General features: G+C 35.6%; 2 protein-coding genes across 5 annotated transcripts; both read left to right on the top strand.

Moving 5' to 3' along the window:
- Window positions 1-1,699: 1,699 nt before the first annotated feature.
- On the top strand, window positions 1,700-6,064 carry LOC104609161 (putative leucine-rich repeat receptor-like serine/threonine-protein kinase At2g24130). Its single transcript, XM_010275397.2, has 2 exons — window positions 1,700-4,259; window positions 5,449-6,064. The coding sequence occupies exons 1-2, from the start codon at window positions 1,700-1,702 to the stop codon at window positions 5,838-5,840; spliced, it is 2,952 nt and encodes a 983-aa protein (XP_010273699.1). The 3' UTR covers window positions 5,841-6,064.
- A 15,264-nt stretch (window positions 6,065-21,328) lies between these two features.
- LOC104609218 (putative leucine-rich repeat receptor-like serine/threonine-protein kinase At2g24130) lies at window positions 21,329-25,831 on the top strand. Of its 4 annotated transcripts, none has more exons than XR_016079310.1 (3): window positions 21,329-24,236; window positions 24,895-25,024; window positions 25,147-25,275. XR_016079310.1 is itself a non-coding variant. In XM_088892719.1 (3 exons), exons 1-3 carry the CDS (start codon window positions 21,674-21,676, stop codon window positions 25,560-25,562), a joined length of 2,856 nt encoding a protein of 951 aa, XP_088748845.1. In that variant the 5' UTR covers window positions 21,341-21,673; the 3' UTR covers window positions 25,563-25,831. The 4 variants fall into 4 exon arrangements, 3 of the variants coding, with proteins under 3 accessions (XP_088748845.1, XP_010273774.1, XP_088748846.1); XM_088892719.1 differs by lacking the exon at window positions 24,895-25,024 and having other exon boundaries at window positions 21,341-23,279; window positions 23,403-24,236; window positions 25,147-25,831; XM_088892720.1 differs by lacking the exon at window positions 24,895-25,024 and having other exon boundaries at window positions 21,343-22,094; window positions 22,539-24,236; window positions 25,147-25,830.
- Window positions 25,832-27,981: the final 2,150 nt, after the last annotated feature.

The following is a 27,981-nucleotide window of genomic DNA, read 5'->3' as shown; positions in this document are numbered from 1 at the left end:
ACAACACCCACAAACAATTTCTCACAATCCAAGAAAAGAATTAATTAACACAACCAAACAACATTTTCGTTTGCTATTGTCAAAATGCCTACTTGGAACTTATTTGGTGGCATCATGATGCACAACACCCTCAATACTAAACACTAAGGGTGAGCATGGGTCAGTTTGGTTCGGTTCTATGCCATAACCTAGAATCTACCTTATAGGGGTTGGTTCCAAGTTTTTGGAATCGGAATCTACTTTGTGAAGGTTGGTTCTAGGGTTGGTTCTGGCCTTAGTGGTTTCAAGGTCGGTTCCAAGGTCCTATTGAACCTATTCTTTCCTTGTATAGCCCTTCAAAAAAATGAAACATGTTCTTCAAAATTTTGATTTCCAATAAATATAGTATATATGGTTTAAAACTTCTATTATCTTTATCAATTAAATTGAGGAATTTAATATGTAGATTATCATAATATGTTAATATATGATTCAAAACTTATTATTCTAATTTAAATTTGTAAATATTACCTTTTACAGTACTTATTGTACACATTCAAATATTAAAATTAAAACAAATGATCAAATCAATTAAAAATTCAATGGTCAAGTGAGACTATGACCTTTGTATTCATGAGTGCTTGAGTTCAAATCTTTACATCCTCAAAAATTATTTTGGAGTTTATTTCAAGAAAAGTTTGGTGCCTAGACTGGTTCCACCAAGGCCAATTCATCGGGTCAGTCTGGGCAGGGTAAACCCCTAGACCCTAAAACTGGCTTAAGTGGGGTTTGGTTCCAAGAATTGGAACCAGACCCTATCCTGTAACAGGTTGGATAGGATAAGTTCAAGGTCATATTGATTGAGGTGAGTTCCATTCAGTTCCATGTCAAACCTACACACCCTATTGTGAATTGCTTTCCCTTGGTTACACAATCCACATGGCGTTAAAAGTTTCCTCTATTGACTTGTTGACTTTCTACTCAAAGAACTAAGGCGCCAATTAAACAAAGATCTTTGCCCCTTGATTTGTTGATTTCTTTATCGGGTCTGGATGTAGTAGGCACGTTAAATAAGCACAATGAGTGAGTACATAATAGCTGTGTGACACATGTCATAATTAATGTGCCTTTCATCCAAACGTTTTTGCTCCGTTAGACAAAAATTATCCATTACGTTTTCTTTTTTTCATTATTTTTTTATTTTTAATTATTGATAAAGATAATAAAATAATGAATAATTTCTGTCTAATGGAGCAAAAACATTTGGATGAAAGGCTGAAACATGTGTCACACAGCTATTACGTGTTCACTCATTATGCTTACCTAACATGGCTACTACATCCGTACCCTATCATTCTAATTTTACTCTTGAAGGGCTGAGGATAGTGATGGGTGAAGCTACTGTTTTTGCCCATTCTTTGGTTTCGTCTTTGTCAAATTTTTAATTAAGCTTAAAGAAGAGCGGTTGTGAAGATCATGATGATGGGTTTAATTTTCTTTCTTTGATCATTCTCCACTACTAATTATAAATTAATTAAGCAAAAACTACCATTAGAGACTGGATTTGTTTCTATATTTTATCTTCCTCGCGTACGTAGGGAGAGACCACTTTATCTTCTTAAATACCAGGGTGGTGAAGCTACTGATTTGTCCATACTTTGGTTGTCTTCGTCAAATTCTAAGCTTAGCCTAGCGAAGAGCTATTTTGATAATAATCATGATGAGTTTCTGTACATTTGCAAGGTCAAGCTTTCTTTGTTTGGTCATTCTCTTTCCTGTTGTCTATGGAGAAGACAATGCTCGAAGTTTGAACGACCGAGCTGCGCTTCTCTCTTTCATGTCTGGTATTGATTCCGATCCCGAGAAAGTTCTTGGGAGTTGGAGTTCTTCGGGTCTGCACATCTGCAATTGGACAGGTGTTACATGTAACAGTGCGAGAGATCAAGTTGTCAAGCTTGATCTCGGTCGCCGATCATTGGAAGGGACTATTTCTGTTGAGCTCTCGAATTTGTCCTCCTTATCAGTGCTTGATTTATCGGAAAATTTCTTTCGTGGTTCGATACCAGCTGAGCTTGGAGCACTTTCCATGCTCACACATCTGAACTTGACATATAATGTTCTTGAAGGGAATATTCCTGCTGAAATTGGTTTTCTGAGTCACTTAGAATATCTTGATTTATCAAGTAATAGGCTTGTGGGTCAGATTCCGGAGTCACTTTTCTGCAATGGCTCCTCTTCATTGAGTAATATAGATCTGTCTGAAAATTCTCTTACCGGAAAGATCCCTTTGTGGAATCACTGTAAGCTAATTGGGTTGAAACGTCTTCAACTGTGGTCCAACTGGCTGGTGGGTCCGATTCCTCAGGCCCTTGCAAACTCAACAAAGCTCAAATGGCTTGATGTAACATCGAACTCTTTAAGTGGAGAGTTGCCGGCAGCAACTGTGGATAAAACACCACAGTTGCAGTATCTGTATTTGTCCTACACCAACCTCATTAGTCAAAACGGTAACACTGACCTTGAACCCTTCTTTGTTTCTCTTGTTAACTGCTCTAACCTTCAAACACTCGAATTGGCGGGAAATAATCTGGGCGGACAGTTACCTTCTGTTATTGGTAATCTTTCTACTACTTTTGCAGTACTTCATCTTGAAGAGAATCTTCTTTCTGGTTCCATTCCTCCAAGCATCTCCAATCTTGTGAACTTCACCTTCTTAAATTTGTCTTCCAATCTTTTTAACGGATCGATTCCACCTGAGTTAAGCCGAATTGGAGGTCTGGAGAGGATCTGTTTATCGAACAACTCACTGACTGGTGAGATCCCTTCAGCTTTAGGCAATATTTCCCACTTGGGTCTTCTAGATTTATCGAGAAACAAACTCCTGGGTTCAATTCCAGATAGTTTCTCAAATCTTTCTCAGTTAAGAAGACTCATGCTCTATGAAAACAATCTTTCAGGAACAATACCACCAAGTCTAGGGAAATGCACCAACCTAGAGATTTTAGATCTTTCTCATAACAAAATTTCTGGGATGATTCCAATTGAAGTAGTTGCAGGATGGAGTAGCTTGACGTTGTACTTGAATTTATCAAGCAATCTCTTGCAAGGGCCGCTGCCATTAGAGCTTAGTAAAATGAACATGATTCTAGCCATTGATCTTTCATCCAATAACTTATCTGGCGCAATCCCACCTCAACTTGGGAGCTGCATTGCACTAGAATACCTCAACCTTTCAGGAAATAGTCTGCAAGGCCCACTTCCACTCCCCATTGGCAGATTGTTTTATCTTCGAGTGCTCGATTTATCATCAAACCATTTGGTTGGGGAAATACCAGAATCTCTACAGGCATCTCCCACTCTCACAGAACTGAATCTATCTTTTAACAACTTCTCTGGGAGCATAACAAAAGATGGAGCATTTGCAACACTAACGATAGACTCCTTCCAAGGAAACTCAGGTCTCTGTGGGTCCATCCCTGGAATGACAACCTGTTGGAAGAAACGTAAACATCACTTAGTAATCTTGCAAATTCTTCTCTTACTGTTTTTAACTCCTACACTGTGCTTCTTCGTGTACAGACTAAGGAACAAGTCAAAAAGAAGACACTTAGCAGCAAGTTTTGGGGCTGGGGAATTAAGCAAAGATGAACAAGAGAGAAAACAGCTAGAGTACCCTAGAATTTCCTACCAACAACTCATAGAAGCCACTAATGGGTTCAATTCCTCGAGCCTAATTGGATCAGGTAGGTTGGGGCACGTTTACAAGGGTACTCTCAAGGGAAATAGAAGAATTGCAGTGAAAGTCTTCGATCCTGGGATGGGTGTAGAGATCTGTACAAGCTTCAAAAGAGAATGCCAGGTACTAAAGAGGACTAGACACAGGAATCTGATTAGGGTTATTACTGCTTGTAGCAGTCCTGAGTTTAAGGCTCTTGTTTTCCCATTAATGCCTAATGGGAGTCTAGAGACCCATCTCTACCCAAGCCACAGTTCAGGCCCTAATCTGAGCTTGGCTCAGTTGGTGAGCATATGCAGCGATGTAGCTGAAGGGGTTGCCTACTTGCACCACCATTGTCCAGTTAGAGTTGTACACTGTGATCTAAAGCCGAGCAACATACTTCTGGATGAAGACATGACTGCTTTGGTAACTGACTTTGGGATAGCGAGACTAGTGAAAGGTGGTGGTGAGGATGAGGCTATTACTCGCACAATTGATTCGTTGTCTACCATGGACTCCACAGCCGGCCTGTTATATGGGTCGTTTGGTTATATTGCTCCGGGTAAGTAGTTTCCTTGCAATATTAGTTTAGAAGATGTTAATGCAGGTATCAAATCATGACCAGCCAATCAATCCCACTCAATTTCTTCGAGTAAATCATTAGGATTTGGGCAATTTCAACCCAATTTAAACTGGGTCTGGATGAAAATTTGCCATTTCTTAGCTTAATTCAGATAGTCTGGAATGTCTGAGTAAGTGCAGCCAGATTGTCACCAAGAAATGATTGAATGGTGTAATAAAAATAGAATCTATTAATTAGATGGCTTTCTATACAAATGGCTGGGCAACGGTGCAAACATTATTAGATTCTCCCAATTCAATCTAATTAAGGGTAATTCAAATTCCACCCTTTTATAATCTCATAAAAGTTAAATTTCAATGTATTCCACTAGGGAACAGTGATATCAAAATCATTGTTATACCATTTTGTTAATAATATATAATTTTTTGGTTTAGTATTTATTTATTCAATATCCGATTGCGGTCTGAATACAATTTAAATCTGACCTAAATTCGATATACATTATCCAATTCAAGTATCAATATAAAGAAATCAAAGTTGGGCCTACCTATATTTGAGTCGATCCATTTGCAGCCCTCTGGCAATGGGGCTTGATTAGGGGTCAGCCCATCTTAGAAATTTGGGCTTGGGCTAAAGTTTATAGGTATCAATACACTCAAAATGTACGAACATGCGAATTGAGTGTTTTGATACAATAAAACCTTTTTTTTTTTCCCTCAAAATTGATCATGGGGTTGGTCTTAGGCCTACCTACCTCTAAAAATGCCCAAATTCTCAAACCCCTTATATTTCCTCTTATGCAGCCCCACTGATAACAATACAATACTCCCAATCCCAATATGGGCCATATATCATGTCGAAATTTTGAACTTTAATTTGGGCATAAGTTTCAAGGCTGAATCTAGGCCCAACACACCTGCATAACATATTATATGTGGTATTTCATATTTACAAAATGTATAAAATATTTTTTATATAAATATAATATAAAATATTATGTATAACCAATAATTAATTATATAAAATTCATAAATCCGGAATTAGGCCCGACCCGGCCCAGCCCAACCCATGAAAAATTCTATGCCTGATTATCTATAGTGTAATTAATTAATTGACAAGCTTCTCATTCTTATATCATCCTGTGCTTAATTGGCTTGATTTGATGCAGAATACGGAATGGGAAAGCGTTCTTCAACAAAGGGAGATATTTATAGTTTCGGTGTTCTAATCCTAGAGATTTTGACGGGTAAAAGACCAACAGATGTGATGTTTCACCAAGGTTCAAGCCTGCATGAATGGGTGAAGAGACGTTACTCGGATGACCTTGAGCCCATAATGGAAGAAGCCCTCCTTAGGTTTGCGCCACCACCAACACCGAGAAATCACAGCTCCAATGCATGGAAGCAAATCATCTTAGAGTTGATTGAGCTTGGTTTGATTTGTACACAGAACTCTCCTTCAATGAGACCTTCCACGTTGGACGTGGCCCTTGAGATTGATCGGCTGAAACAGTACTTAGCAAACCCTACCACCCTAACACTTGAAGATGTTTCTTGTTAAGTTGATCATGACTTTGGAGAAGAAAGCAGGCAAACTGGATCCCCACCCACCTCGTAGGGTTTTGTATCCTTGGTGTTTGGCACCAAGTAATTTTACAGGAAAGCCATTTTTTGGTAAAATGTTGTCGCAACAATTTGCTTTGGGATTCATGAGAGGAAGTGTTTCTTGAATCATCAAATTGATTTCTTGAATCACCCCGATTATGTTGAATCATTAAAGTGATGTGGTACATTTAAATTTTAAAAAAGTTGACAACTTTTCCGAAGTATCATAATGAAAATAATAAAATCAACGCACTTTAACCATCTTGTCAGCATGCATCTCCACCAAAGTGGCCATATGTCCTCATTTAATCCTCATCATGTTAAAAAATTTATTAATGGCCAGGTACTGTTGATGTAAATTTGGTTATTTCTGTCATGAACTTTTACATACAAGTTTTCCTTACATAATAATAATAATAATAATAATAATAATAATAATAATAATAAAATTGTAAAAAGAAAGTTTTATTTGGTTGCTTCTTTGAATATAATTTTTTATGTACAGAAAAACCACTATTATTGGATTACATTTGATCTTATTTCTAGTTCTTACATGTTAATGAAAATTCATTTGGTTTATCCATGGTTAGTGAGACACTTGTCTCTGTCCGGATGAGCTTCAATTGATTTATTGAGTGTCTTATTCCCAAGGTGCAAACCAATCATATTCCTCACCTTATAAGTAGGGAAATAAACATTGGGTTAAGCAATTATATATTATGTAGGGCTGTTCACGGGTCGGGTTGGGTTTGTTTAATAGATTTTTTTCAATCAACCCAACCTGATCGGGTTACTTAAAGAGAAAACCGAAACTGACTTGGCATTAAGCAAAATCGACCCAAACATGAAGGGTGAGTTTGGGTCGGTTTGGCCGGTTAGGCATTGTTTGTGAACAGCATTATAGTATAAAATTTCCTACTCAAAAAATAAAGAAAACAATCCCAATTCCCATTTAACTAATGTTTTATTGTTCTTTAATGTTAAAAATAATTAACTAACTAAAAAGAATAAACTAGGATAAATATTACCTAGTTAGGGAAACACTAGAAAATCAGAAACCAACTAACTCAATTTGGTTTGGTTTGGTTTTGGTTTTCACACATGAAAACCGAAACCGAACCGAATTATCAGTTTATCCTTCTTCATAACCCAAAATGGCTAGTGGTGAAAAAAAACCAACCAAATCGAATTGGGTTGGACCGGTTTGGTCGGCTTGGCATTGTTTGTGAACAACCCTAATAATATGGCATCTCATATGCTAGATGATGTGTGTGTTATACAGATTAGGAAGGACAAGTACCCCCCCCCCCCCATTGTTTTCTCCCTAATTTGGATTGGATTTCTCTCTATTACGTCTCAAATCCTTTATTTGTTTCTTCTAGGTCGGAGTGCTCTAACCACAGTCCACAGCCATCCATCACAAGGAACAGTCAACTCTGATCAGGTCTTTAGAACAGGTATCCCAATTCTTAGTATGTGTTTGGTTGCGTTGTAAACACAAATATGCACTCTGCATAAATACCCTCTTTATGGTTCTAGAATACAAAGTGTAATATGTTTTTTGTATATTTGTTGCTTGTTTGAAATCGGTGCAAAGTATGGGCCCCACCATTAAATGCCTTAATTTTTTGTCAAAAGCACCAATTATTAGAAGAGCACAAGTTTATATCTGAAAAATAACACAATACAAAGATGTTAGAAAAAAATATATATATATTTTTATCTTAATCATTACATTTTTGTATGACAACCAAATACTTACAAGCGCGAACCAAGATACATAAATACCCTAATTTAACGTTTATATCACAAACAAAAGCAGCCTAAGAGGATGCTTGTGAAAGCACTCAGGACCTACTGCTGGCTTGCTATATGTATCTCTTGCTACCTAACCCATCACAACTAAAATTGCCAGCGTTTCATACCTATAGGACCCATATGCACTAACAGCGTTAAGTTTCATAACTGTAGGACCCATATGCACTAACATTCAGAACAATGATTAATTATATAACAAGTAATACACAGCCAACCCAGCAGCAAAATCTGGCGCCTCTTGTGAAAAACACTGCCAAACACCATGTTAGCATTTTCTGACTTTGTCCTCTCCATAGCTTTCATTTTCACAGGGGTCACTTTCCCATAAACAACTTTCACTTTATGTCCTTTTAAGCTAACTTTTCCATAAAGCAAATGAATTTTGTAGAAGGATTGGAAAGGACCGAAAAAAGATTGTCTGCTATTGCATGCTTGTTTTTTATCTTTGCTTACTAGGAATTCTTTTCATTTTTCAGGTCATATATCATCTTTACTATTATAATCGACAACACCAACACCATGAAGAAGATACTAGATAATTAATTAGCCAATTGTTAAACTTCCGACAAGTTATAATAGTAAGAGTGCTGCATTTCCTTTAGGTTATATATGTTTGGTTTGAAGAAAAAAATAGGGAAAAGAAAGAAAAGATAGGGAAATCTATACACCATTTGTGAAAGTTTCCCCAGCTAACTTTCTTTTCCTTTCCCTACTTTTTTTTCTTCAAACCAAACATAGCATTAAAGCTGACTTGTGTCATCATTACTAGGTGCCTAACTATTGATTGGTGCATGGTAAAATCTCTTGCAGCATGACAAGTTTTTCATTTCTTTTTATGTTCCAGAAAACCACCTCCCAATGCCATGGATAGTAAGGCTGTGTTTGGTTGCAATGCAACTGTATTTGCACTAGCACAAATTTATGAGAGTGCAAATAAAAAAAATGCAAATTCTCATTTAATTTTGTTTTGGGTTTTACTTTATTTTGCTTCATGTTTTAATTTATTGCATTTGTACTACAATCAAACAAGATAAACTAAAATTTGAAACAAAAATAGGTCAGAATTTACACTCAAATCATTTGCACTGTCATAATTTTGCATCAGTGCAAATTTATTTGCATTGCAACCAAACACAGCCTAAGGTCCAGCACGGGGTACTATACACCTTTCTCTATGTTGTTTCTTACTTATTTTACAACTAAATGGAGCTTGTACAAAAAAAAATCTTTTTATTTTTTATCGTTTTGTTCTTTTTATAGTACAACAACACATTTTTGGATATCAAATTCACCATATCAATACTTTTAAGTATGGATATACAGAGGTATATCGATACTTTGAACCACACTAGCACCATCAAACTCACCATATCGCATCCCATGTGTTTGTCAAACCAATGTTAATATGTTTTTTTTTTTTTATAAATAGCCTAATGGAAGTTCTATAGATCCTCCATAAATACAAGAGATAAAAACTCAGGTGCTGTTTCCATTATCAGGTGACTCAAAAGATTTGCTAATAAATGACAATTCTCATAACTAGGCTTCAGCAGCTGAAATGATAGAGGATGGTAAAAATTCCCCATTTTCCATTACTCTCTTGCACCTCACCTTCCAAAGATGCCACAAATGCAGAACTGCAAAGGCCTCGTCTGGTGCGTTATTTTGTGCAGGCTGTCAGATTTAGTTGAGGAAAGATCTAGTTGTCAAAAGCCGTAGCCCTAAAATGATATGGAAAGCCCGTTACTTGTTATTTTCAGGGAACTTCGAATGGAGCTTTTCATTTTTCTCAACTTGTCTTCACATGAAAAGATGTGCTTTAACCAAACAGTCTTTAAACTATTAAGTACTTAATGCAAAAACTTACAAACTGTCAGGTCTACTAGAAAATCTTATAAAAAGAGTTGCCAAATGGCCTCTAAAACAACTATATAGGATTACTTGCATAAATCCTATTTCACTATTGCATTCTACCAAAAGTCATTCATATATCTTCACACTGGACCTACTACAAACAGGCATAAACAGTGCTATGTAACCCAGTCAAGAATGAACACACCAACGATATGTACAACTATTCACTCTTGATTGGGTCACATTGCTCGTTCTATAATTCTGAGTCCTCATGTATGAAGAAAAAAAAAAGACAATTACCCAATCTGCACTCTCCTATTCGTGAGAAATTTTACCATTAAACCAAACAATCGCCCTTGGTGGTGCAATTAGGATTGATCCGACATACACTTTACACTGCTTTGGGCTTGGGTCTCTGAGACAGGCCTATTCAAATTTTGGAAAAGCCCAACCCGAGCCCGTCCAACACCCTAATTGCCCGTTAAATTCCTGGCATATTTTAATATAAAATTGATGTTTCGTTGTCTTCGAATATGATTTCTAATGTCTGATATATCTCCAGAAACTTTATTAATTATTTTATAATAAGCAAGTTGGTTTGTAGATTATGGATTACTTATTCATAGAACTTTTGTAATAGGTGGTCCTTATTCTACTTGAAAATGCCAATGAACATGATTGTATATGGTTTATTATCGTATCTATTTTATAAAAAACGGTCCTCTTGTAATTATTATTTTATAAATTAATAATGCAAATTCTATGGTTCAGAAAAGCTCGTTTTGTATATGCTGAAGAAAATATTGTAGCACTATTGAGTGTTTCACTATGTGCATCTGACACTAAATTAGATCAGAGAAGGGGATTCCTATTTGTCATGTTACTACTCTCATGTTGACATCCCTTCCCAACTTCATTCACTCACCTATATTAGTATATGAACACTTCTAAAAGGAATTGTAAAGTATAAAATTAAACTTCCATACAATGTTTTAAAAACCGATGTGGAATTGGATCGATTTTCGCCACCAATTTCTGGGTCGGTGGTCCGTCCATCCGGTCTGAACAAATCAGTCTATGATGTTTTAGAAAATGAAAAAATATATATATAAAAATTTTGCCTAAAAACCATTATCTGGATGGAACAGGTATGGTTCGACCGCCTAAGTCAGCAAGTTGCTGACCATTTCAACAATTTTCTGAAAAACAATGATTCTCAAGTGAAATAAGAAAAGCTGATATCTTGACCAGTCCAACCATCTAGATTAACAATGGTTTATGGCAGGGCACCCCCTCCCATCCCCACCTTGTAGACAAAATCCCCTATCCCATCACCACCCCCATTCCTAGTGGTAGGGTGAGGCATTAAGGATGACAACTTTCCCGTATCCCTGATCCCCATAGAATCCACGTTGAATGGGGCAAAGATAGGGATGATTTTTCCCTTGCGGGGACGGGGATGGAGAAATTTTCATCCCCATTGGCAATGATGGGGCGGGGACAGGGAGAGCACTCCCCGCCCAATGTGGACCCTAATCCCTATCATATGGGAATCCGGTCCCACTAATATATGCATATATGTATGTGTACATCTATGTATGTATGTATTTTAAAAATATGTATATTAACTATTTTATTTTTAATTTTAAAATAAAATAAAATAAATAAAATGGTTAACATTATAAAAACTCACGGGGATAGGGATTTTTGCAGGAACGGGATGGGGAGTGGCTCCCTGTCCCCGTCCTACCCTGCTGCCATACCTACGAGGCACCCTTCTCCCATTGGGGATGGAGAATCTTCAAATTTTTCGAGCCCCAAATAAATTACTTAAAAATACATTAAAATTCAGGGTATTTTAGATATATGGTTATGGGAATTTGGAGGTACTTTGTGATTATGGGATCTTAGGATTTTAGAATTTAGGGAAATTCAATGGTATTTAAAAATTAATATTAAATCTATAATATTTTAATAATCTACCACTGGATACGAGAAATTATATACAAATCCCATCTCTGCCCTATCCCCGATTTAGTGCAAAATTATTTCCTCCATCCATCCCCGCCTCGTCCCCATTATGATCAAGAAAACCCACCCCATTCAATGCAGGTGGGGCACACACCACAGTTTTTACGGGATTTTTTTTTTTTTTTCATGTTTTATATTAATTGACAAGTGTTACTTGTTTTGTCTCCAATAGCTAACCTACTGTCTTAATCAAAGAGTATAAGACCGGATTCTGAACATCAGTACCTTGCTATATTTTAGGAATAGAAATGTCACACAAGGGCTTCTTCATAGGTCCATGCATATAGATATTGAGATGTTGGATAACAACAATTCTATGGACAACTTGGGGAAAAAGGAACAACATAGTATGTTTTCTTTGGAGCAGAGCAGCTGTTTGAAATCGTGACAGATGATACCAAAACAACATACGGATGACTCATTAAATTTGTGACAGAAACAAACTTAGAGATTTCTTTTAGAAGTAAAATTGTGAGAGATTAGTGTTCAATAGACTATTAAGTAGGTCACTCAACTGATTAAATTGATTTTCCCTTACCTCAATTGATTATCAATAGACTATTAAGTAGGTTGATGTTCTAAGCACAGAATCCAAGCCATATCATTGTTGAATCCATGTCCTGATCCTACTCAGGTATCATGTCAGAACTGAACAAGATGTGTGCTGAAACATGAGAAGAGACATGTCAGATTTCATGTTGATACTAAACTAAACAATAATGAACAACACCATAATCATTAATTAATTATCATTTGAAACTGTTCTAGTAAAAAACAAAACAGAAATCAATTACCACTTAAGTATACCATAAAACAACGTTCATAGCATATTTTCAACAAAACTGTTCAGGTTTTATTATGGGCAGCATCATTATCATTATATTTTTTTTCTTACACTGGGAATCAACCAAGGTTAAAAGAATTTGTATAAACCAGTTTTACTAGTTTTGTCTCCGGTAGTTAACCTACTCACTGTCTTAATCAAAGAGTATAGAACTAGATTCTACACATCAGTATCCTACTATATTTTAGGAAATGGTATAGGAGAGAACAATTCTTCACCTAACCTACAAAATTTAGCTTTATGTACAAATCAATTTTCACAATTGTTTTGTAAAAATTTTATTGGAGGTTCCCCATCCGCCAAAGGAGTGCACCTACAAGGGCACAAAGAAAAGAAATGATACAAATGGACAATAGATTTGTAGGTCAAATAAAGTTTAACAATTGTTCTATAAAGAAAGTAAATGTGAGGTTAGAGATACTAATTGGGCCTTTTCTTTTGAAAGTTCTTTCAAATTTTAACATGGAATATCTCCAACTAGAAGCCCTAATCTTGGTTTGTACCAGTCCACCTCCATCCTAAGTCTCACTTGGAGAATCCCAACCAGGTGGAAGGTCCAAGGGTAAAGAACTTGAAAAAAGTACAAGTAAACAGATGAGCAAGAATAACAATCCAAATTTTATTGGAGGCATCAAGAAATACACTCTTCAAGGACTCAACAAGTGAGAGAACGTTTGAAATTTCAAAACCTCTTAAACCACTCCTTAAACCTAGGGGTGCAACTTGGGCGGGCTTAACCCGAGCTTGTACCGGCCCAACCCGATTTTTTTCACGGGTTGGGTTGAATTTTCTGGGCCTCAATTTGGGCCTGGGCTTGAAAAGGTGGGTTTTTATATTTTTTCGGGTTGGGATCGGGTTGAGGACTTGGGTAACCCGAGCCCGACCTGACCCAACCCGAGCCCAGTCCGATGTGAGTACATGTAGTATATAGTTGAATCAATGAATCGTCTGTTAATATGTTATTATGTTGATTTAATGGTAGTTGTCTAATTAGTAAATTACTAATTTAATATTAGGTGCCATGTGTCAAATGTCAATGCCATTACTCAAAGTCATTAATTAGTTTCTTAACTTTCTTTTCCTAAACATGATTTCCCTCTTCCACTCTTTGTTCCTCTATGAGACTTTGACGTTTCAAATTCTTTTAATTCAAATGACATTATAGCAAGTTGGCGACATTAATTAAGGAAACTCAAAGGCCAAACCACCAAAAGCCCAAAAGTCCAAATTAAAATGAGTGAAAAGTGAAAACCTCTTAAAAGTCTAAATTCTAAAACCCTAATACTATTACTAACAGAGTAACGAGAGTTGGAGTCTTGGTTCACAAATCATGACATCACAAACTCACAAGTTCTAAGTTCTAATGTTGGAACGTTGCTGTAGTTGTAGGCCTGTAGCCAAAATCACTGTTATACTGCTTAGTATCTTGAAGAGAAAAACATGTATTCAATAATCACTGTTAGTATCCCTTCTTTTTTTTATTATTATTATTCTGGGTAGCACCACAATCAAGTAATTATCCAATATTTGATCTTCTTCTTCCTACAAACACCTACAGGCCATTGGTTTTTTTGGTTACATTTCATAAACATTGTTGGTGTTGGTGAAGCAAAGACAAAAGATACATATATCATATCAGATCCTTGCTATGTTTTTCTTTATTTTATTTTATCTTATTTCTATTATGCATGGGTTCATGAGGGACTAATTTTGAATGTAAATTTTTAGTTTTGTTGAAGGATTGATTTGGACTAATTTTTAGTTCATGATGGACGGATTTCAAATGCTTTCTAATTGATTTCCTTTCATTTGCTTGTTGTCATTGCATGAAAATATGCAATTTAAACCATTATTTAATCTTTCATTAATTATATTTTATGTTTTAATTTTCTATAGGGTACATCTTTATACTTGGTCTCCAATCTTCAAGAATATGTTAACAATGGGGGGAAACAATGAGCAATTCAAGTTTGGCTTGGGCCCGGGCCCAACCCGAGTGCCTAAAATTTTAGTGTGGGCTGGGCTTGGGTTGGGTATTTCGGGCTTGACCTCGGGCTTTAGGTCCAATTCTTAGGGTTGGGCCTGGGTTGAGCTAAAACCTAACCCAGCCCGCCCAACTTGCACCCCTAATCTTAATACTTGGTCTTCAATCTTCAAGAATATGTTAACAAAGGGTGGAAACAATGAGCAATTCAATTTTGGCTCGGGCCTGAGCCCAACCCAAGTGCCTAAAATTTAGTGCGCGCTGGGCTTGGGTTGGATAATTCAAGCCTGGGCTCGAGCTTGGGCTTTAGATCCAATTCTAAGGATTGGGACTAGGTTGAGCTAAAACCCGACCCAACCCGCTTGACTTGCACCCCTACTTAAACCTAGACCCTAGACTAATCCCTGTTTGGAACAAGAGACACAATGAGTAAGTAATTTTTCTTTGTGCATAGAGCAATAAAGGACTTGAAATTTGTCCTTTAGGAGCAGTTCCTGACCAAAGATCTTCTGAAAATTCAGTTCTATTGTGAGAAAGAACCTCATACATACCTTACATATTGCAAAAATGAAGAAAAGATAGAGAAAATAGCTCTCCAAGTATAGGTTAAAGATGCCCTTGGCCCCTTGCTTGGCTGGGTTGAGCCATGCTTCAGCTTTGAACCTTTGGCTTATCACAAGCCTAATCACAATCAGAGCATGAGCTGCAAATGGTGAGTGCAAAGCTATTTTTAGGGCTGTCAATGAACTTTGATCCATTCAAAACCTGATTTGATCCATTATTTCGGATTCAGATCTTAAAGCTTGGATCCATTTAACAATTTGATCAGATGCGGATTTGACCCCATCTGATCTTATTAAAATCCAAGTCCAATTAAGATATTATCATGTATGTATGTAACAACAAAGCAGTTTTGGATTAAATCTGAATCTAATCCAAGTCTGACATTGCAGATTCGGATCTTAAGTTTCAATAATTGGATCAGATTCACGTGTATAAGGATCCAATTCTATTTATTAGTGGGAGGTTGGGATCAAATTCATTTCTTCCATGGTTTATACCTTGAGGGAGGGAATGGATCAAGCTTGTGTTACATAGTTAAACTAGCAGTAGTGGGTCAGGTTGTTCTTATTGTCTGCACCAAGTTCATATTATCATAAACAATACTTGAGTTGCATGTGGAATGCACTTGGGCTCCATCTATCCTCAACATTAAAGGTTTGTTTTATTTGCAGTTGGAATTGGAATCCCAATGGTCTGTTTCATAGTTTATTTGGTTCAGATGGGATTTGAAATAAATTGGAATGGGATCTCATTCCTATGGGAAAGGAAAGGAATGGTGATCCTATCAAACGGGGGAAATCATTCCTAAGGAATGGTGATTCTACCAAGGGAGAGGAAGTTGCTCATGAAAAGACCATTATGGCCAGGTTTCTAGCTGAAGTTGGAATCCCTATATATGTCAAAATCTCCTGCTAGTAAGCTCTACTAGAAGCAACGACTATTCCTATTTTGTATAGCTAAAGGTATACATATCAAATCTCATATTGATGAATTTAACCCTATTATCATGGATTTGTAAAATATTGATGTTAAGGTTAAAAATGAAGCCCAAGCCCTTTTGTTACTTTGTTCCTTACCACCCTCATATAAGTCTTTTAGAGAGTGACACCATTACTACAGATGATGTTAAAACATCATTACTCTCTAAAGAGGTGATTGATAAAGACTTGACCACAAAAAGGGGTGATAGTCAGGACTCTGTATAGTTTGCAAGAGGGAGGTTAAGGATAAGGGCTCAAATAGTAAATCGAAGTCTAGATAAAAATTTAGACATAAGAACTTGACCTGCAACTATTGTCATAAGAAATGGCATATTAAGTCAGAATGTTATAAATTGAAAAGTAAAAACCTAAATGAAGAAAAGATAAAGAATAACTCTATAGAGGTTGGTGTGGTTGAGGATGAGAATCCCGATGTTCTCTTAGTGACAAATGGCAAAACTAGATCCAATGATGAATGGATTCTGGATTTGGGTTGTTTCTACCATATGTGTCCCAATAGGGACTAGTTCTCCACCTAGGAATCTATTAATGGCGGAGTTATATTGATGGGTAATAATGCCTTTTGTAAAACTGTGAGAAAAGGAAAAATTCCAATTAGAATGTGTGATAGTGTTGTGAGAACACTAACAAATGTACATGTACCAGATTTCAAGAAAAATTTCATCTCTCTTGGCACTCTAGATGCTGATGGGTGTAAATATTCAATTGAAAGTGGAGTTTTGAAAGTCAATAAGGGTGCTCTTGTAGTGATGAAAGGCATGAGGACAATGGAAAACATTGCTTGAAAAGCAAATATGAAAGCAGGCCAAGAGGTTAAAAACAAATGATGATTTAGAGTTTTTGTGAATATGAATTTAATGAGTTTTATAAAAATGAAGGCATTGTAAGGAATCACATTACTATTGTCAAAGCAAGGTGCATGTTGTCAAATGTTAGAAGTCTCTCCAAGGATTTTTGGGCAAAAGCAGTTAATATAGCTTGTCACTTGATAAATCCATCCCCATCTATGTAAGATTCCAGAAGAAGTATGGTTTAGAAACCCTCCTAATTATTCAAATTTGAAAATATTTGATTATCTAACATATGCATATGTTAATGAAGGTAATCTTGAGCTTAGGGCCAAGAAGTGTATATTTGTTGGTTATGTTTCAGGTGTGGAGGGATATAGGTTGTGATGTCTTAGTCCAAAATCACCAAAATTCATAGTTAGCAGTGATATTACTTTTGATGAATTTGCTATGCTTCATCCGAGAAATGAGTCTTTCATTTCTTATGATGCAGATAAAATACAAGGCTCAAGAAATAAAGTGGAGTTAGATGTTAAAAGTTCTTCCTCACCTCAATTTACATCAATCCAGGTGCATACAATGGTTAAGTGAGTATACAAAATTACAAATCATACAATGGTTGGATACTTGGATTAATGAAATATGAAAACTGGAAAATGGAATAAATTAATAAAATATAAAAAATACAATATAGATATAAATTGAAAATACAAAATTACATTGTTAAAAAATAGCAAATAAATTAAATAAAATTAAAACAAAATTTACAATAGTTTGAAAAAATGCTATACAACTATTGAGTGAGTATACAAAAAAAAATTTGACTTCATCATTTTCTAATTTTCTCCTATTGTTCATGACTTTCATCATCTACTTTAGGTGAAATATCGAGTGTAGTGTCATGCCCTCTATCTTGTAATCTGTCTTCAGCATCCAACCAATCTTTAAAGCAGATGCACATCTCTAGACATTCATCATTCATGCAGTTTCTCTTGTCGTCCAACACTTAATACCTACACTAAAACAAAACTTTGATGGAATTGTAAACATCAGAGGGTTTAGTAGTTCATATGCCATGGTTGCGAGAATTGGATAAGTTTTTGAGTGTTCACTCCACTGGGCTACAATATCAAAATTATTTGTTCCCTCACGTAAAGTAAAAAAATTTGCATGTAAATAAAAATTAAGTTCAAAATGAACTTGTTATTGAGGTAGCGGATTTCTTCCTTCTACTTATTAAATGAAAATGTTTCTCTCTTCTACCATTGGGCTCAAGTTCAAAAGTGGAATATGCAGCTATACAACTTGTAGAATTATTTCTTACTACTTAAGATTCATATAAATTGTACATTTCAAATAATAAACTATTAATTTCTTCTTTTTTATTTCTAATTTCAATATTCATATTTTCAAAATATGTTTCAAGTAAAACATCTAAACCATCTTTCCTAATCCTACGATCTAATATTGTAGCTAAGAAATGAATAAAAGAAATGTTCTCCTAATATTTTTTAAATTTAATTTCCATTATTTCAACATTACTTTTAAATTATGGATTATTTCTATATTTTGCAAAACGATCACTAATCACCATTAAATTGATAACATAAATTACAATTAGTTGGATAATAAATACCCAATAATTCATTAGTTGCATCATAAAAATATTTTAAAAAATATCTTATACAAATTGCAATTTGCCAGTCTTCCTCAAATAACATATCAGTAGGCATTTTTGTATTATAAAAATCATTAAGAATTTGTTCGTAAGAAATACAACTTTCTAAAATAGCATAAGTAGAACTCCATTTATGTTTAACATCTAATATAAAATTTTTATATTTTAACCATAATTTTGACATAAACATTTAAATTATTTTTTTCTTTCTCTAGAACTTTTAATATATATATAATACAATTTCTAATTTTAGAAATATGAGTAGAAATAATATTGAAAATATCCTTAATACATAAATTTAAGATGTGGCATGCACATCTGATATGAAATAACTTACCATTTAAACATGGTTTTAATTGAGATTTTAAAATATTTATTGTTGAATCATTATTACTAGAATTATCAAAACTAATAAAAAATAATTTATTGTCAATTCCATAAGCATGTAAAGTATTTAAAATGCTTACAGCAATAGCTGGGCCAATATGTGGCCATTCAAGCCTAGTAAAAATTAAAATTCTTTTATTTAAAATCCATTTTATCAATTAAATGACTAGTAACACAAATATAATTTATGTTAAATTTAGAAGTCCAAAATTCAGAAGTGCAACTTTAGAATTAAGATTTGATAAGATATACATTAAATTTTGTTTATATGTAAAAAAATTTTATTGCATCTGATCTAATAGTATTCCTATAAACTTTTTAGGATCTTCAGCTAACAAAAATGGTTGTTAAACATGTACAATGTATTTTGCTAATTCTTGCCTATTTTTTTTAGAATATTTAAATGTACCAACCCCCCTCCCCCGTCTCTCCCTTCCTCTTCTTCTTCTTTCCTATGGGTGAGCAAATGTCTGCCCAAATGATCAATACCACCCTTGCTACAATAGTTAAAATATGTCATATATGTTTGGCAATTAGTTTTTTTCCCTTCTCCTCTACTTTAAATATTTTCCAAACCGGGGTAAACAACTTAGAGGCCCTCTTTTTTTTTCCCTAGTATCAGTACTAGGGGTGGAAGTTCCATCAATATCAATAGCATCAATATCAGTGCTAACACTATCATACTGCAACTGAATATCGTCGCTGTTGAACATGTTGGAGAATTGGTTTCGAGATGAATCAACAATTTTTTTAAATTCCAAAAAATAAAAATTAATTTAATTGGACTTACCCAGATTGTCGATTCAGAATCCCAACTTGATTTTAATGGTTGAAGCCTTTCAGCTCCAACAATCCAAGCCTCCCAAATTGTTAACTTGAAATACTTGAGCTGGTTGAGCAAGACTTCTTGTTGAAACTTCAATAAAGTTGAGAATTGGAGAATCAATCAATTAGAGTTTAGAAAATGTATGAGAGGTTGAGAATTTGAGAGATTAGGAGATTGAAACTTGAGAGAGTATAAGAACTAGAGAAGAGATTAAGAGAATTGGAATTGGTGTGATGAGAATGGTGGAGGATAGGGCTATTTATAGGAATTGAAAATGATTCAATTGCCCAAAATACCCTAAAAACTAACCGTTTTTAAGTTCTTAAGAGGGGTATTTTGGTTATTGTAAACTTATTTATCACTTTACCCAAAATGCCCCCCTAAACTAGTTGTTTGGGGGCATTTGTGTCATTTTCCTCCCTCCTATATAGTTGTTTATAGCTGTTGAGGGGTATTTTTGTTAAAAAAGAAAAAACCAAAAAGCTGAAACTAGCCGTTTTAGGGGGGGGCAGTCCCCAACAGCTAGTTCTCGGGTGTGCTGAGCGTGCCCCACTACTGATACAGCCTGGACCATCGTACTGGGCCTGGTACGGCCCACATGCCTTCATGCCGGGCTGTGCTAGGCTACGGGTGGTACGGCCTGATTTACACCTCTGAAAAAGTCGATGGATGCAAACTAGATTGGCAAGCACATCACAATTATGTGAACAAAGCTTTTTATGTCACTTTATAATGCGTCTCCCAATTAGGGTCATCATCATCCCACAGATATTGCAAACTTTTAATTACTTTAAATCATATTAAAATGAAAGGTGATCTAAATGACACTCATTTGCATAGTCTATAGAGACCCTGCTTTTCTACTCCCAGCTGAAGTATTTCCTATAGCAATTGTTTTCATTCAATCCTTGTTAGTCTAGAGAGTTATATTAATTGTACTTTGGTTCTGTTTGATTGCAGTGTAAATCTAAATTGGATGCAATCGTGTACAAATTTTGAACCAAGCTCAGCTTTCCATTTATTTGTAATTATGATTTGTACTCCAAATTGATATCAATTTTTTACCTTTTATCCATTTGCATTCATTAATAGTAAAAATTTTGCATCCCAAAATTTTATGCAAAATTTGTACCACTTTCTCCTACCTTAATTCTATCTCTGGGGACTGGCAGGGGACCACATCATCTTGCTTCCTACTTCACTCCCAAACAAACAACCCACTTCGAACTTCCATTCTTTTTGAGGACTAGTGGAATACATCATTTTACTTCTTACAAACAAATAAGACAAAGTCAAATTTAAAGCAAAAATAAATAAGAATAATTTACACTAAAACTATTTGCACTCCCATGCATTTACACCAGTGCAAATGAATTCACGGTATTTGTTCTTGCATACGTTCTTATCTATCAACTTATAATATATTATTAAAATCAAAAATAAGTATTGTAGATATTACAATATTATTTTGTTATGTTACTTAATTCCGCTCTAGTTTTTTTATGCTTTCCTACCAATTGTTAGTACAGTACACAAATTGACGTTGTGGGTAGTGTGTGGATTAGTATGTTCTTTATGCTGACCATCCATATATCCCCAAAAAGAAATATTTCCCATCAATCTCCAAATATTTTACGGCCCTAATTGGATGCTTAAGTTGATGAGTTGAGAATCTACTCATCACAGTTGCAACCGATGAAGCAAATATAGAAAACAGAAGAACTAACTAGTCCAACAAAAAATCATACCTTGTATAGAACTTCTGTCCCAAAAGAAAATCAGCTCCCACTATCATCACAAGTCATAACCCACCTCCAGCTCCACCCTCTCAGTGCTATCACTCTATCTTCTCTCAGCAAGTTTTTTGTGGTGGTTCTCTCTTGCTCCTCAACCAGACTCTCATGTCTTCTCCTTAATGATTAATTTATTTATCATAAGGTTGCAAGGTCAGCCGCATAGGTGGGAGGAGTGACAAATAAAAGGAACCCAAAGTCAGCCACATTCATTTCTAACCATGGTACTCAAGAGAACCATGTTAGTTCTACTATTACTTCAATATATGGTTTTGGCCTTTGATCATCCATTCTCTGATAATCACCAACTCCACCAACACTCCCTACTAACAGACAAAGCTGCTCTTCTGGCCTTCAGAGATACTATAACATCAGACCCAAATTCTGTACTTGCCAACTGGGACCAATCATCCAACGTGTGCACATTTACAGGCGTCAATTGCAACAGGTGGCGCCATCGAGTGGTGAAACTCTGGCTCAATGGGACCAATATAGGTGGCCTGCTTTCTCCCTTCATTGCAAATCTCACCGGTCTCCGGCTCCTTGATCTCTCAGATAACCACTTACATGGCCTTATTCCACCTGAATTTGCCTCCTTACGCAACCTTCGTCTCCTACGGCTTGTTGGAAACAATCTGCAAGGTAGGATACCAGGTTCTCTTTCCCACCTTTCTAAGTTAAGATATCTCAATCTGGCAGGGAACAGCCTTACTGGTGCAATTCCTGCATCCATTTTTATCAACTGCACTTCCTTGGCCTATATTGACCTTTCTAGCAACTTACTCACCGGAAAAGTTCCAGACATTGGACATCTACCTGACCTTTGGTGCCTCAACTTATTTCAGAACAACTTGACTGGGAAAATCCCTGCTTCTCTGTCCAATGCGTCAGCGTTATATAATTTAGATTTGGAGAATAATCATCTCTCTGGTGAATTGCCATCAGAAGTTGTAGGGAAGCTGCAAGAACTTAACTTTCTTCATTTATCATACAATGATATGGTCAGCCACGATGGCAACACTAATCTTGAGCCGTTCTTCACATCTCTTATGAACTGCACTGAGCTAACAGAGCTTGAATTGGCAGGTATGGGACTGGGAGGAAGCTTGTCCAGTACCAAATTTGATCAACTAGGGACTGGATTGTTAACTATCCACCTAGAAGAAAACCAAATCTTTGGGTCCATTCCTCCAAATGTGGCAAACCTCATGAACCTTACACTGCTGAATTTGTCAAGCAACCTTCTAAATGGAACAATTCCAGGAGAGATAGGTAATTTGAGATTAGAACAGCTGATCTTGTCAAACAACTCACTCACTGGAGAAATTCCAGCCACTTTAGGATGGATTACTTCAATGGGTCTGCTCGATTTGTCTAAGAACCGATTATTCGGAGAGATCCCAGCAAGCATAGGGAATCTAAGTAGACTGAATTATCTGTTCCTTAACAATAACATGCTTTCAGGAGCAATACCTCCTAGCATAGGACAGTGCAAGGATTTGCACAAGCTAGATTTGTCTTATAACAGATTAACAGGGAATATCCCTAAAGAAATATCAGGTCTAAGTGAGATCAGGATGTTCTTGAACTTTTCACATAATCTTCTCCAAGGAACTCTGCCAATTGAGATTAGCAAAATGGAATCGGTGCAAGAGATTGACCTGTCCATGAACAATTTTAGTGGGATCATCTTCCCTCAACTGTCAGGCTGTATTGCAATAAAGCTGATCAATCTGTCACACAATTCCTTGCAAGGAAAGCTTCCAGAATCCTTAGGTCAACTTCGGAATCTAGAGTCACTGGATGTTTCTAACAATTTTTTATCTGGTGAGATCCCATTAAGCTTAAGTAGATGCCCTCTCACTCAGTTGAATCTTTCATTTAATGATTTTAATGGATTGATACCCACTGGTGGCATTTTCAGTTCAGCCATAAATCTTTCTTTCTTAGGCAATCCACATCTATGCGGATCAGTTCCTGGAATACCCATCTGCCAAAGAAGTCATGAATGGATTCATTCACGAATGTTCTTGATCATGATTTGCATTGTAGTTTCTGTTTCAGCATTCATATCGACGATATTATGTGTGATTTGTTACCAGCACATGAGACGAATACTTTCCTCTAGGAAAGATGAAATGTTCAGATATTCAACGCCAACACTGAAATCCAACTTTCCAAGAATTACTTACAGAGAACTTTCAGAGGCCACCGGAGGATTTGATAAGGAAAAGCTGATCGGTTCAGGTAGTTATGGACATGTCTATGGAGGATTCTTAGGCGATGGGACTGTTGTTGCAGTCAAAGTACTACAGTTGCAAAGTGGTAATTCTACAAAAAGCTTCGATAGAGAATGCCAAGTCCTAAAGAGAATTCGTCACAGAAACCTGATGAGAATCATTACAGCATGTAGTCTACCAGATTTTAAGGCTCTTGTTCTTCCTTATATGGCAAATGGGAGTTTGGAGAGCCACCTCTACCCACACCAGGAAATAGGCCTGCGTTCAGGTTCTTCAGATTTGAGCTTGATACAGAGGGTCAACATCTGCAGTGACATAGCTGAAGGGATGGCTTATTTGCATCACCATTCTCCTGTCAGAGTAATACATTGTGATTTGAAGCCGAGTAATGTGCTTCTAAATGAAGACATGACTGCTCTGGTTTCTGATTTTGGGATTGCAAGGTTGGTGAATACTGTAGGAGGGGGAAATGGTGGAATTGTTGACAACATGGGGAACTCTACTACAAATATGTTGAGTGGATCTGTTGGATACATTGCACCAGGTACATTTTCTCCTCCCTATTTTCTTCAAGATTAGAGTAACACAAATTTAAAGAATTTTTTTATTCGATATAACTGAATAACGAATATACGTACAGAATGAATCCTATTTTTCTTAGAAACCATTATCATGTAACAAAGATATGGTGTCATCTAGCTTGTTGATAAAGTCTCTAGCTGGTTTATAGCAGAGACTAGGGATCGAGTCGATCTGGCTTTCACCAGGGTTGGGGGTTTAGGGGTTTGGGTTTGGGGGATGGCTACTCCCCTCCCCTCCCCATCGTGTAGCCTATTGCCTATCGAAAAGAAAATTGTTAGAATTGAGAGTGCAAGTAGCTGAGGGTAAATTCTGCTTTACTTTTGCTTGAGATTTGACTTTATCTATGGTGAGAAGTAAAATGAAGTGGTCCCTACTTTATATGGAAGAGAATGGAGATGGTGGGGGGGGGGGGTTATTTGTTTGGGAGTCCGGTAGGAAGCACGATGATGTGATGATCCCCACTTCATATAAGAGTGAATTGAGGTTGGAAGAAAGTGGTGCAAATCTTGTAATGAAATTGAGACAAAAAAAAAAGTACAAATTTTGTAATTAGTGCAAATAATATTTCCATACAAACAAGTGCTAAACTGAACCTGGTGCAAATTTTATATCTGGTTCAGATTTGCAAAGCAAATAAAGGGAGCCCTGGCAACAAAAATTGCTTACATGGGGAAGATCTCATCAAGCTTGATGGTCTTTTAGCATTGCTAGGTCGATCAATCTTTAGCAATTTTATTCAAATTGGATAGTGTACTGCTGCATTGTACCCATGCTTCCTGGAATATGTAGTGTTAAAGTGAAATCTTTAATTAATCTTTAGCCTATGTAGTACATAAAATTTTGTTTAACCAACAACCCTTTTTATCATGTAGAGTATGGATTTGGTTCAAGTACATCCACAAAGGGAGATGTTTACAGTTTTGGCATTTTGGTACTTGAGATGGTTACTAGAAAGAAACCCACAGATGACATGTTTGTTGGCGGGTTAAGCCTCCATAAATGGGTGAAGAGCCACTATAATGGAAGGGTGGAAAGGGTGATAGACCCTTCTTTGATGAGAGCTGCAAGAGATGAGTCTCCTGAAGTTAAGAAAATGTGGGAAGTCGCAATTGGCGAACTGCTCGAGTTGGGTCTACTTTGCACCCAGGAAGCCCCATCAACTAGGCCTACCATGCTTGATGCAGCTGATAACTTGGATCGCCTAAAGAGATATCTCAGTGGTGATACAACTGCAACATTTGCTTCTTCACTTGGGATATCATCTTCTACCATAGGGGAGGATTGGTGACTGTCCAAGGTGCTGTACATACAATGAGAATGTACATTTTGTCTGATCTTCCATGTTGTCCTTCATAGTTTTAATTTACATACTGTGGATCTATCACCATTAGAGACATATCAGGTTTGACCCACAGCAAAACAAATAAACAAATGGAAAAATTCATCTCCAAATCTTGTACTACTGGTAGTAAATATTTTGATGAGTCAAATGCAGATCAACCACAGTGAAAACTCAATTGGACTGAATGATCATAACCAGTAATTTCAATTCTCACCCCTTTGGCAACTCATACAATTAAATAAAAGTCTGAAGGAACTAATGGCTGCCTGTACCTTTCATATATCATATCCCCACCACCTGTAAAGTACTGATTTTTTAGGCCATAGATCAGAAAAGGTGCCACTCAATGATCAACAACCATATAAGGATTGAGCACGTCCTGACCAGTTCTCAATGCATTCAAGCAATTATGAAGTTGGTCCTTTGAGCTTTGAAGGTGTGAATTGTTCCACCATACAGTGCTTCTCCCACTTAGATAGATTGATTGAAGGTATATATCACTGGTTTTTGGATAGGAAGACCTCACCAAACAGTTGCATGTTTTGTTTGTACATGTATAGAGGAAAGTGAGTGGATGATGGTGCGCCATGATAGTGACCACCATCAAGTATAAAGCCTAGCTAGTGATTTACACATTGGCTACTGAAAGCAAACGTGTGTGATTGGAACAAACAAATAAAATACACAAGATACATGAAAAATAAAGAGGACAAATGCTTGGATGAAAAGGCAAATCAAAGTGGGGTTATCCTAGAGCTGTCAATGGGTTAGGTCTATCGATACAACTGATCGAATTGACTATGTTGGTTCTGGTTCTGTGGTTCTGTCGTGATTAATAATTGAATCAGAACCAATTCTTGGTGTTCCGAACTGATAAAGACCTGGACCGATTATCTAGTTAATAATTTATATACGCTTCCTGATTTTTGTTATAATTATGCCTAAAAGGATAAATAGACTGTATGCAAGGTTCAAAGTATTGGAAACGTTAAGTGTATCGGAAAGGAAGTTGTAAGAGATATATCGGAATACGCCTTGAATACACATGCGTATCGGAGAAGAATTAAGATATGCTTGGAAATACTATAAATACTTTAATAAACATAAAAATACATCAACAACATTAAATATAAGACCTCAATGAGGTGTATATATATTAAATTAATATATTTTAGTAGTTTTATGAAGAAATATATTATAGCTAATTATAATTTCATTAAAAATTCTATGCTTAATTATACTTTATAAATTATATTTCTTAAGTTTTAATATTTTATGGGATGAGAAAAGCCAAACTCTCCTATCCAACCATAAAACATGCATTGGCACAACTTTTATGTGAAAACATAATTTATAAGTATTTATTTTTTAAATAATTATTATTTATTATTCATTTCTAAAATATATAAAAATAAATAAACATTATATAATATATTCAAAAAATAGTTATTAAAGAATAAATTTCAATTGCTTTGTGGATATGATAGATCATCCATAGAATTATAATATATTCAATCATTGTGATCAAATGATAAAATATAATTATTTATTTATTTATTTATTTATTTATTCTAAAAAAATAAAATAAATAATTATTAAAGAAGAAATTTCAATTGGTCTATGGATATTGTAGATCATCCATAGAATTATAATATGTTCAATTGTTGTGACCAAATGATAAAATATAATTAATTATTTTTTTTAATTCTAAAAATATAAAAATCAAAAAAATTATTAAAGAAGAAATTTTTTTGTTAATTTATAAAAATCAAAAATTTTTTTTTTCTTTTTTTTTGTTAATTTATATTTTCCCCAAATATCTTCATGAAATTTCCATAAATCTAGTGATAGCACAAAAAAATTATGATTTTAAATGTAAGAAATGTAGATCAACATAAATTTAAACATTTAAGAAAAAAAAAATCACAAGATATTATAAAATACCTATTTTTGCCATATTTTTTCAAAATTTGAAAAATCTAACGATTCACACTTGTTTCTTACAAACTTTTGCAAGTCTAGCACTCTAGGAATGAAGTTTAGGCTTTTTGAGTCATTTAGGGATGATAGAAGGCTTATTTCAGGGAAAAGTAGCTTGCTTTTCCCCTTTAATTTTTTTTTGTTTTTGGTCGTATCCTTTTCGTCAATACGCTACCAATACACCCCGATACGGGTCCAATACGCATGAAAAAAGACAAAACATTCAGTTTCCATGCGTATCCTGTATCGGTTTTTCAAAGATACAATACGAAAAATTTTGTATGATAGCTTTGGTTAAAACACTTATTTTATCAACATATAATAGGGTCAAATCCTATTGTCCTCATTAATAATTGGTTCATGACTAATACCACCTATTCCGGAC

This window comes from Nelumbo nucifera, chromosome 8 (assembly GCF_055504915.1).
Source record: "Nelumbo nucifera cultivar China Antique chromosome 8, China Antique-T2T, whole genome shotgun sequence".
In the NCBI taxonomy this organism is placed as follows: Eukaryota; Viridiplantae; Streptophyta; class Magnoliopsida; order Proteales; family Nelumbonaceae; genus Nelumbo; species Nelumbo nucifera.
Note: the sequence above shows the minus strand (reverse complement) of the source record. Positions and strands in the feature narration are given on the sequence as shown.

Coding starts and splice junctions, on each gene's coding strand:
- LOC104609161 (XM_010275397.2), top strand. CDS start 1,700: ATGAGTTTCTGTACATTTGCAAGGTCAAGCTTTCTTTGTTTGGTCATT. Junction 4,260..5,448: donor GTTTGGTTATATTGCTCCGG/GTAAGTAGTTTC, acceptor GATTTGATGCAG/AATACGGAATGGGAAAGCGT.
- LOC104609218 (XM_010275472.3), top strand. CDS start 21,674: ATGGTACTCAAGAGAACCATGTTAGTTCTACTATTACTTCAATATATG. Junction 24,237..25,146: donor TGTTGGATACATTGCACCAG/GTACATTTTCTC, acceptor TTTATCATGTAG/AGTATGGATTTGGTTCAAGT.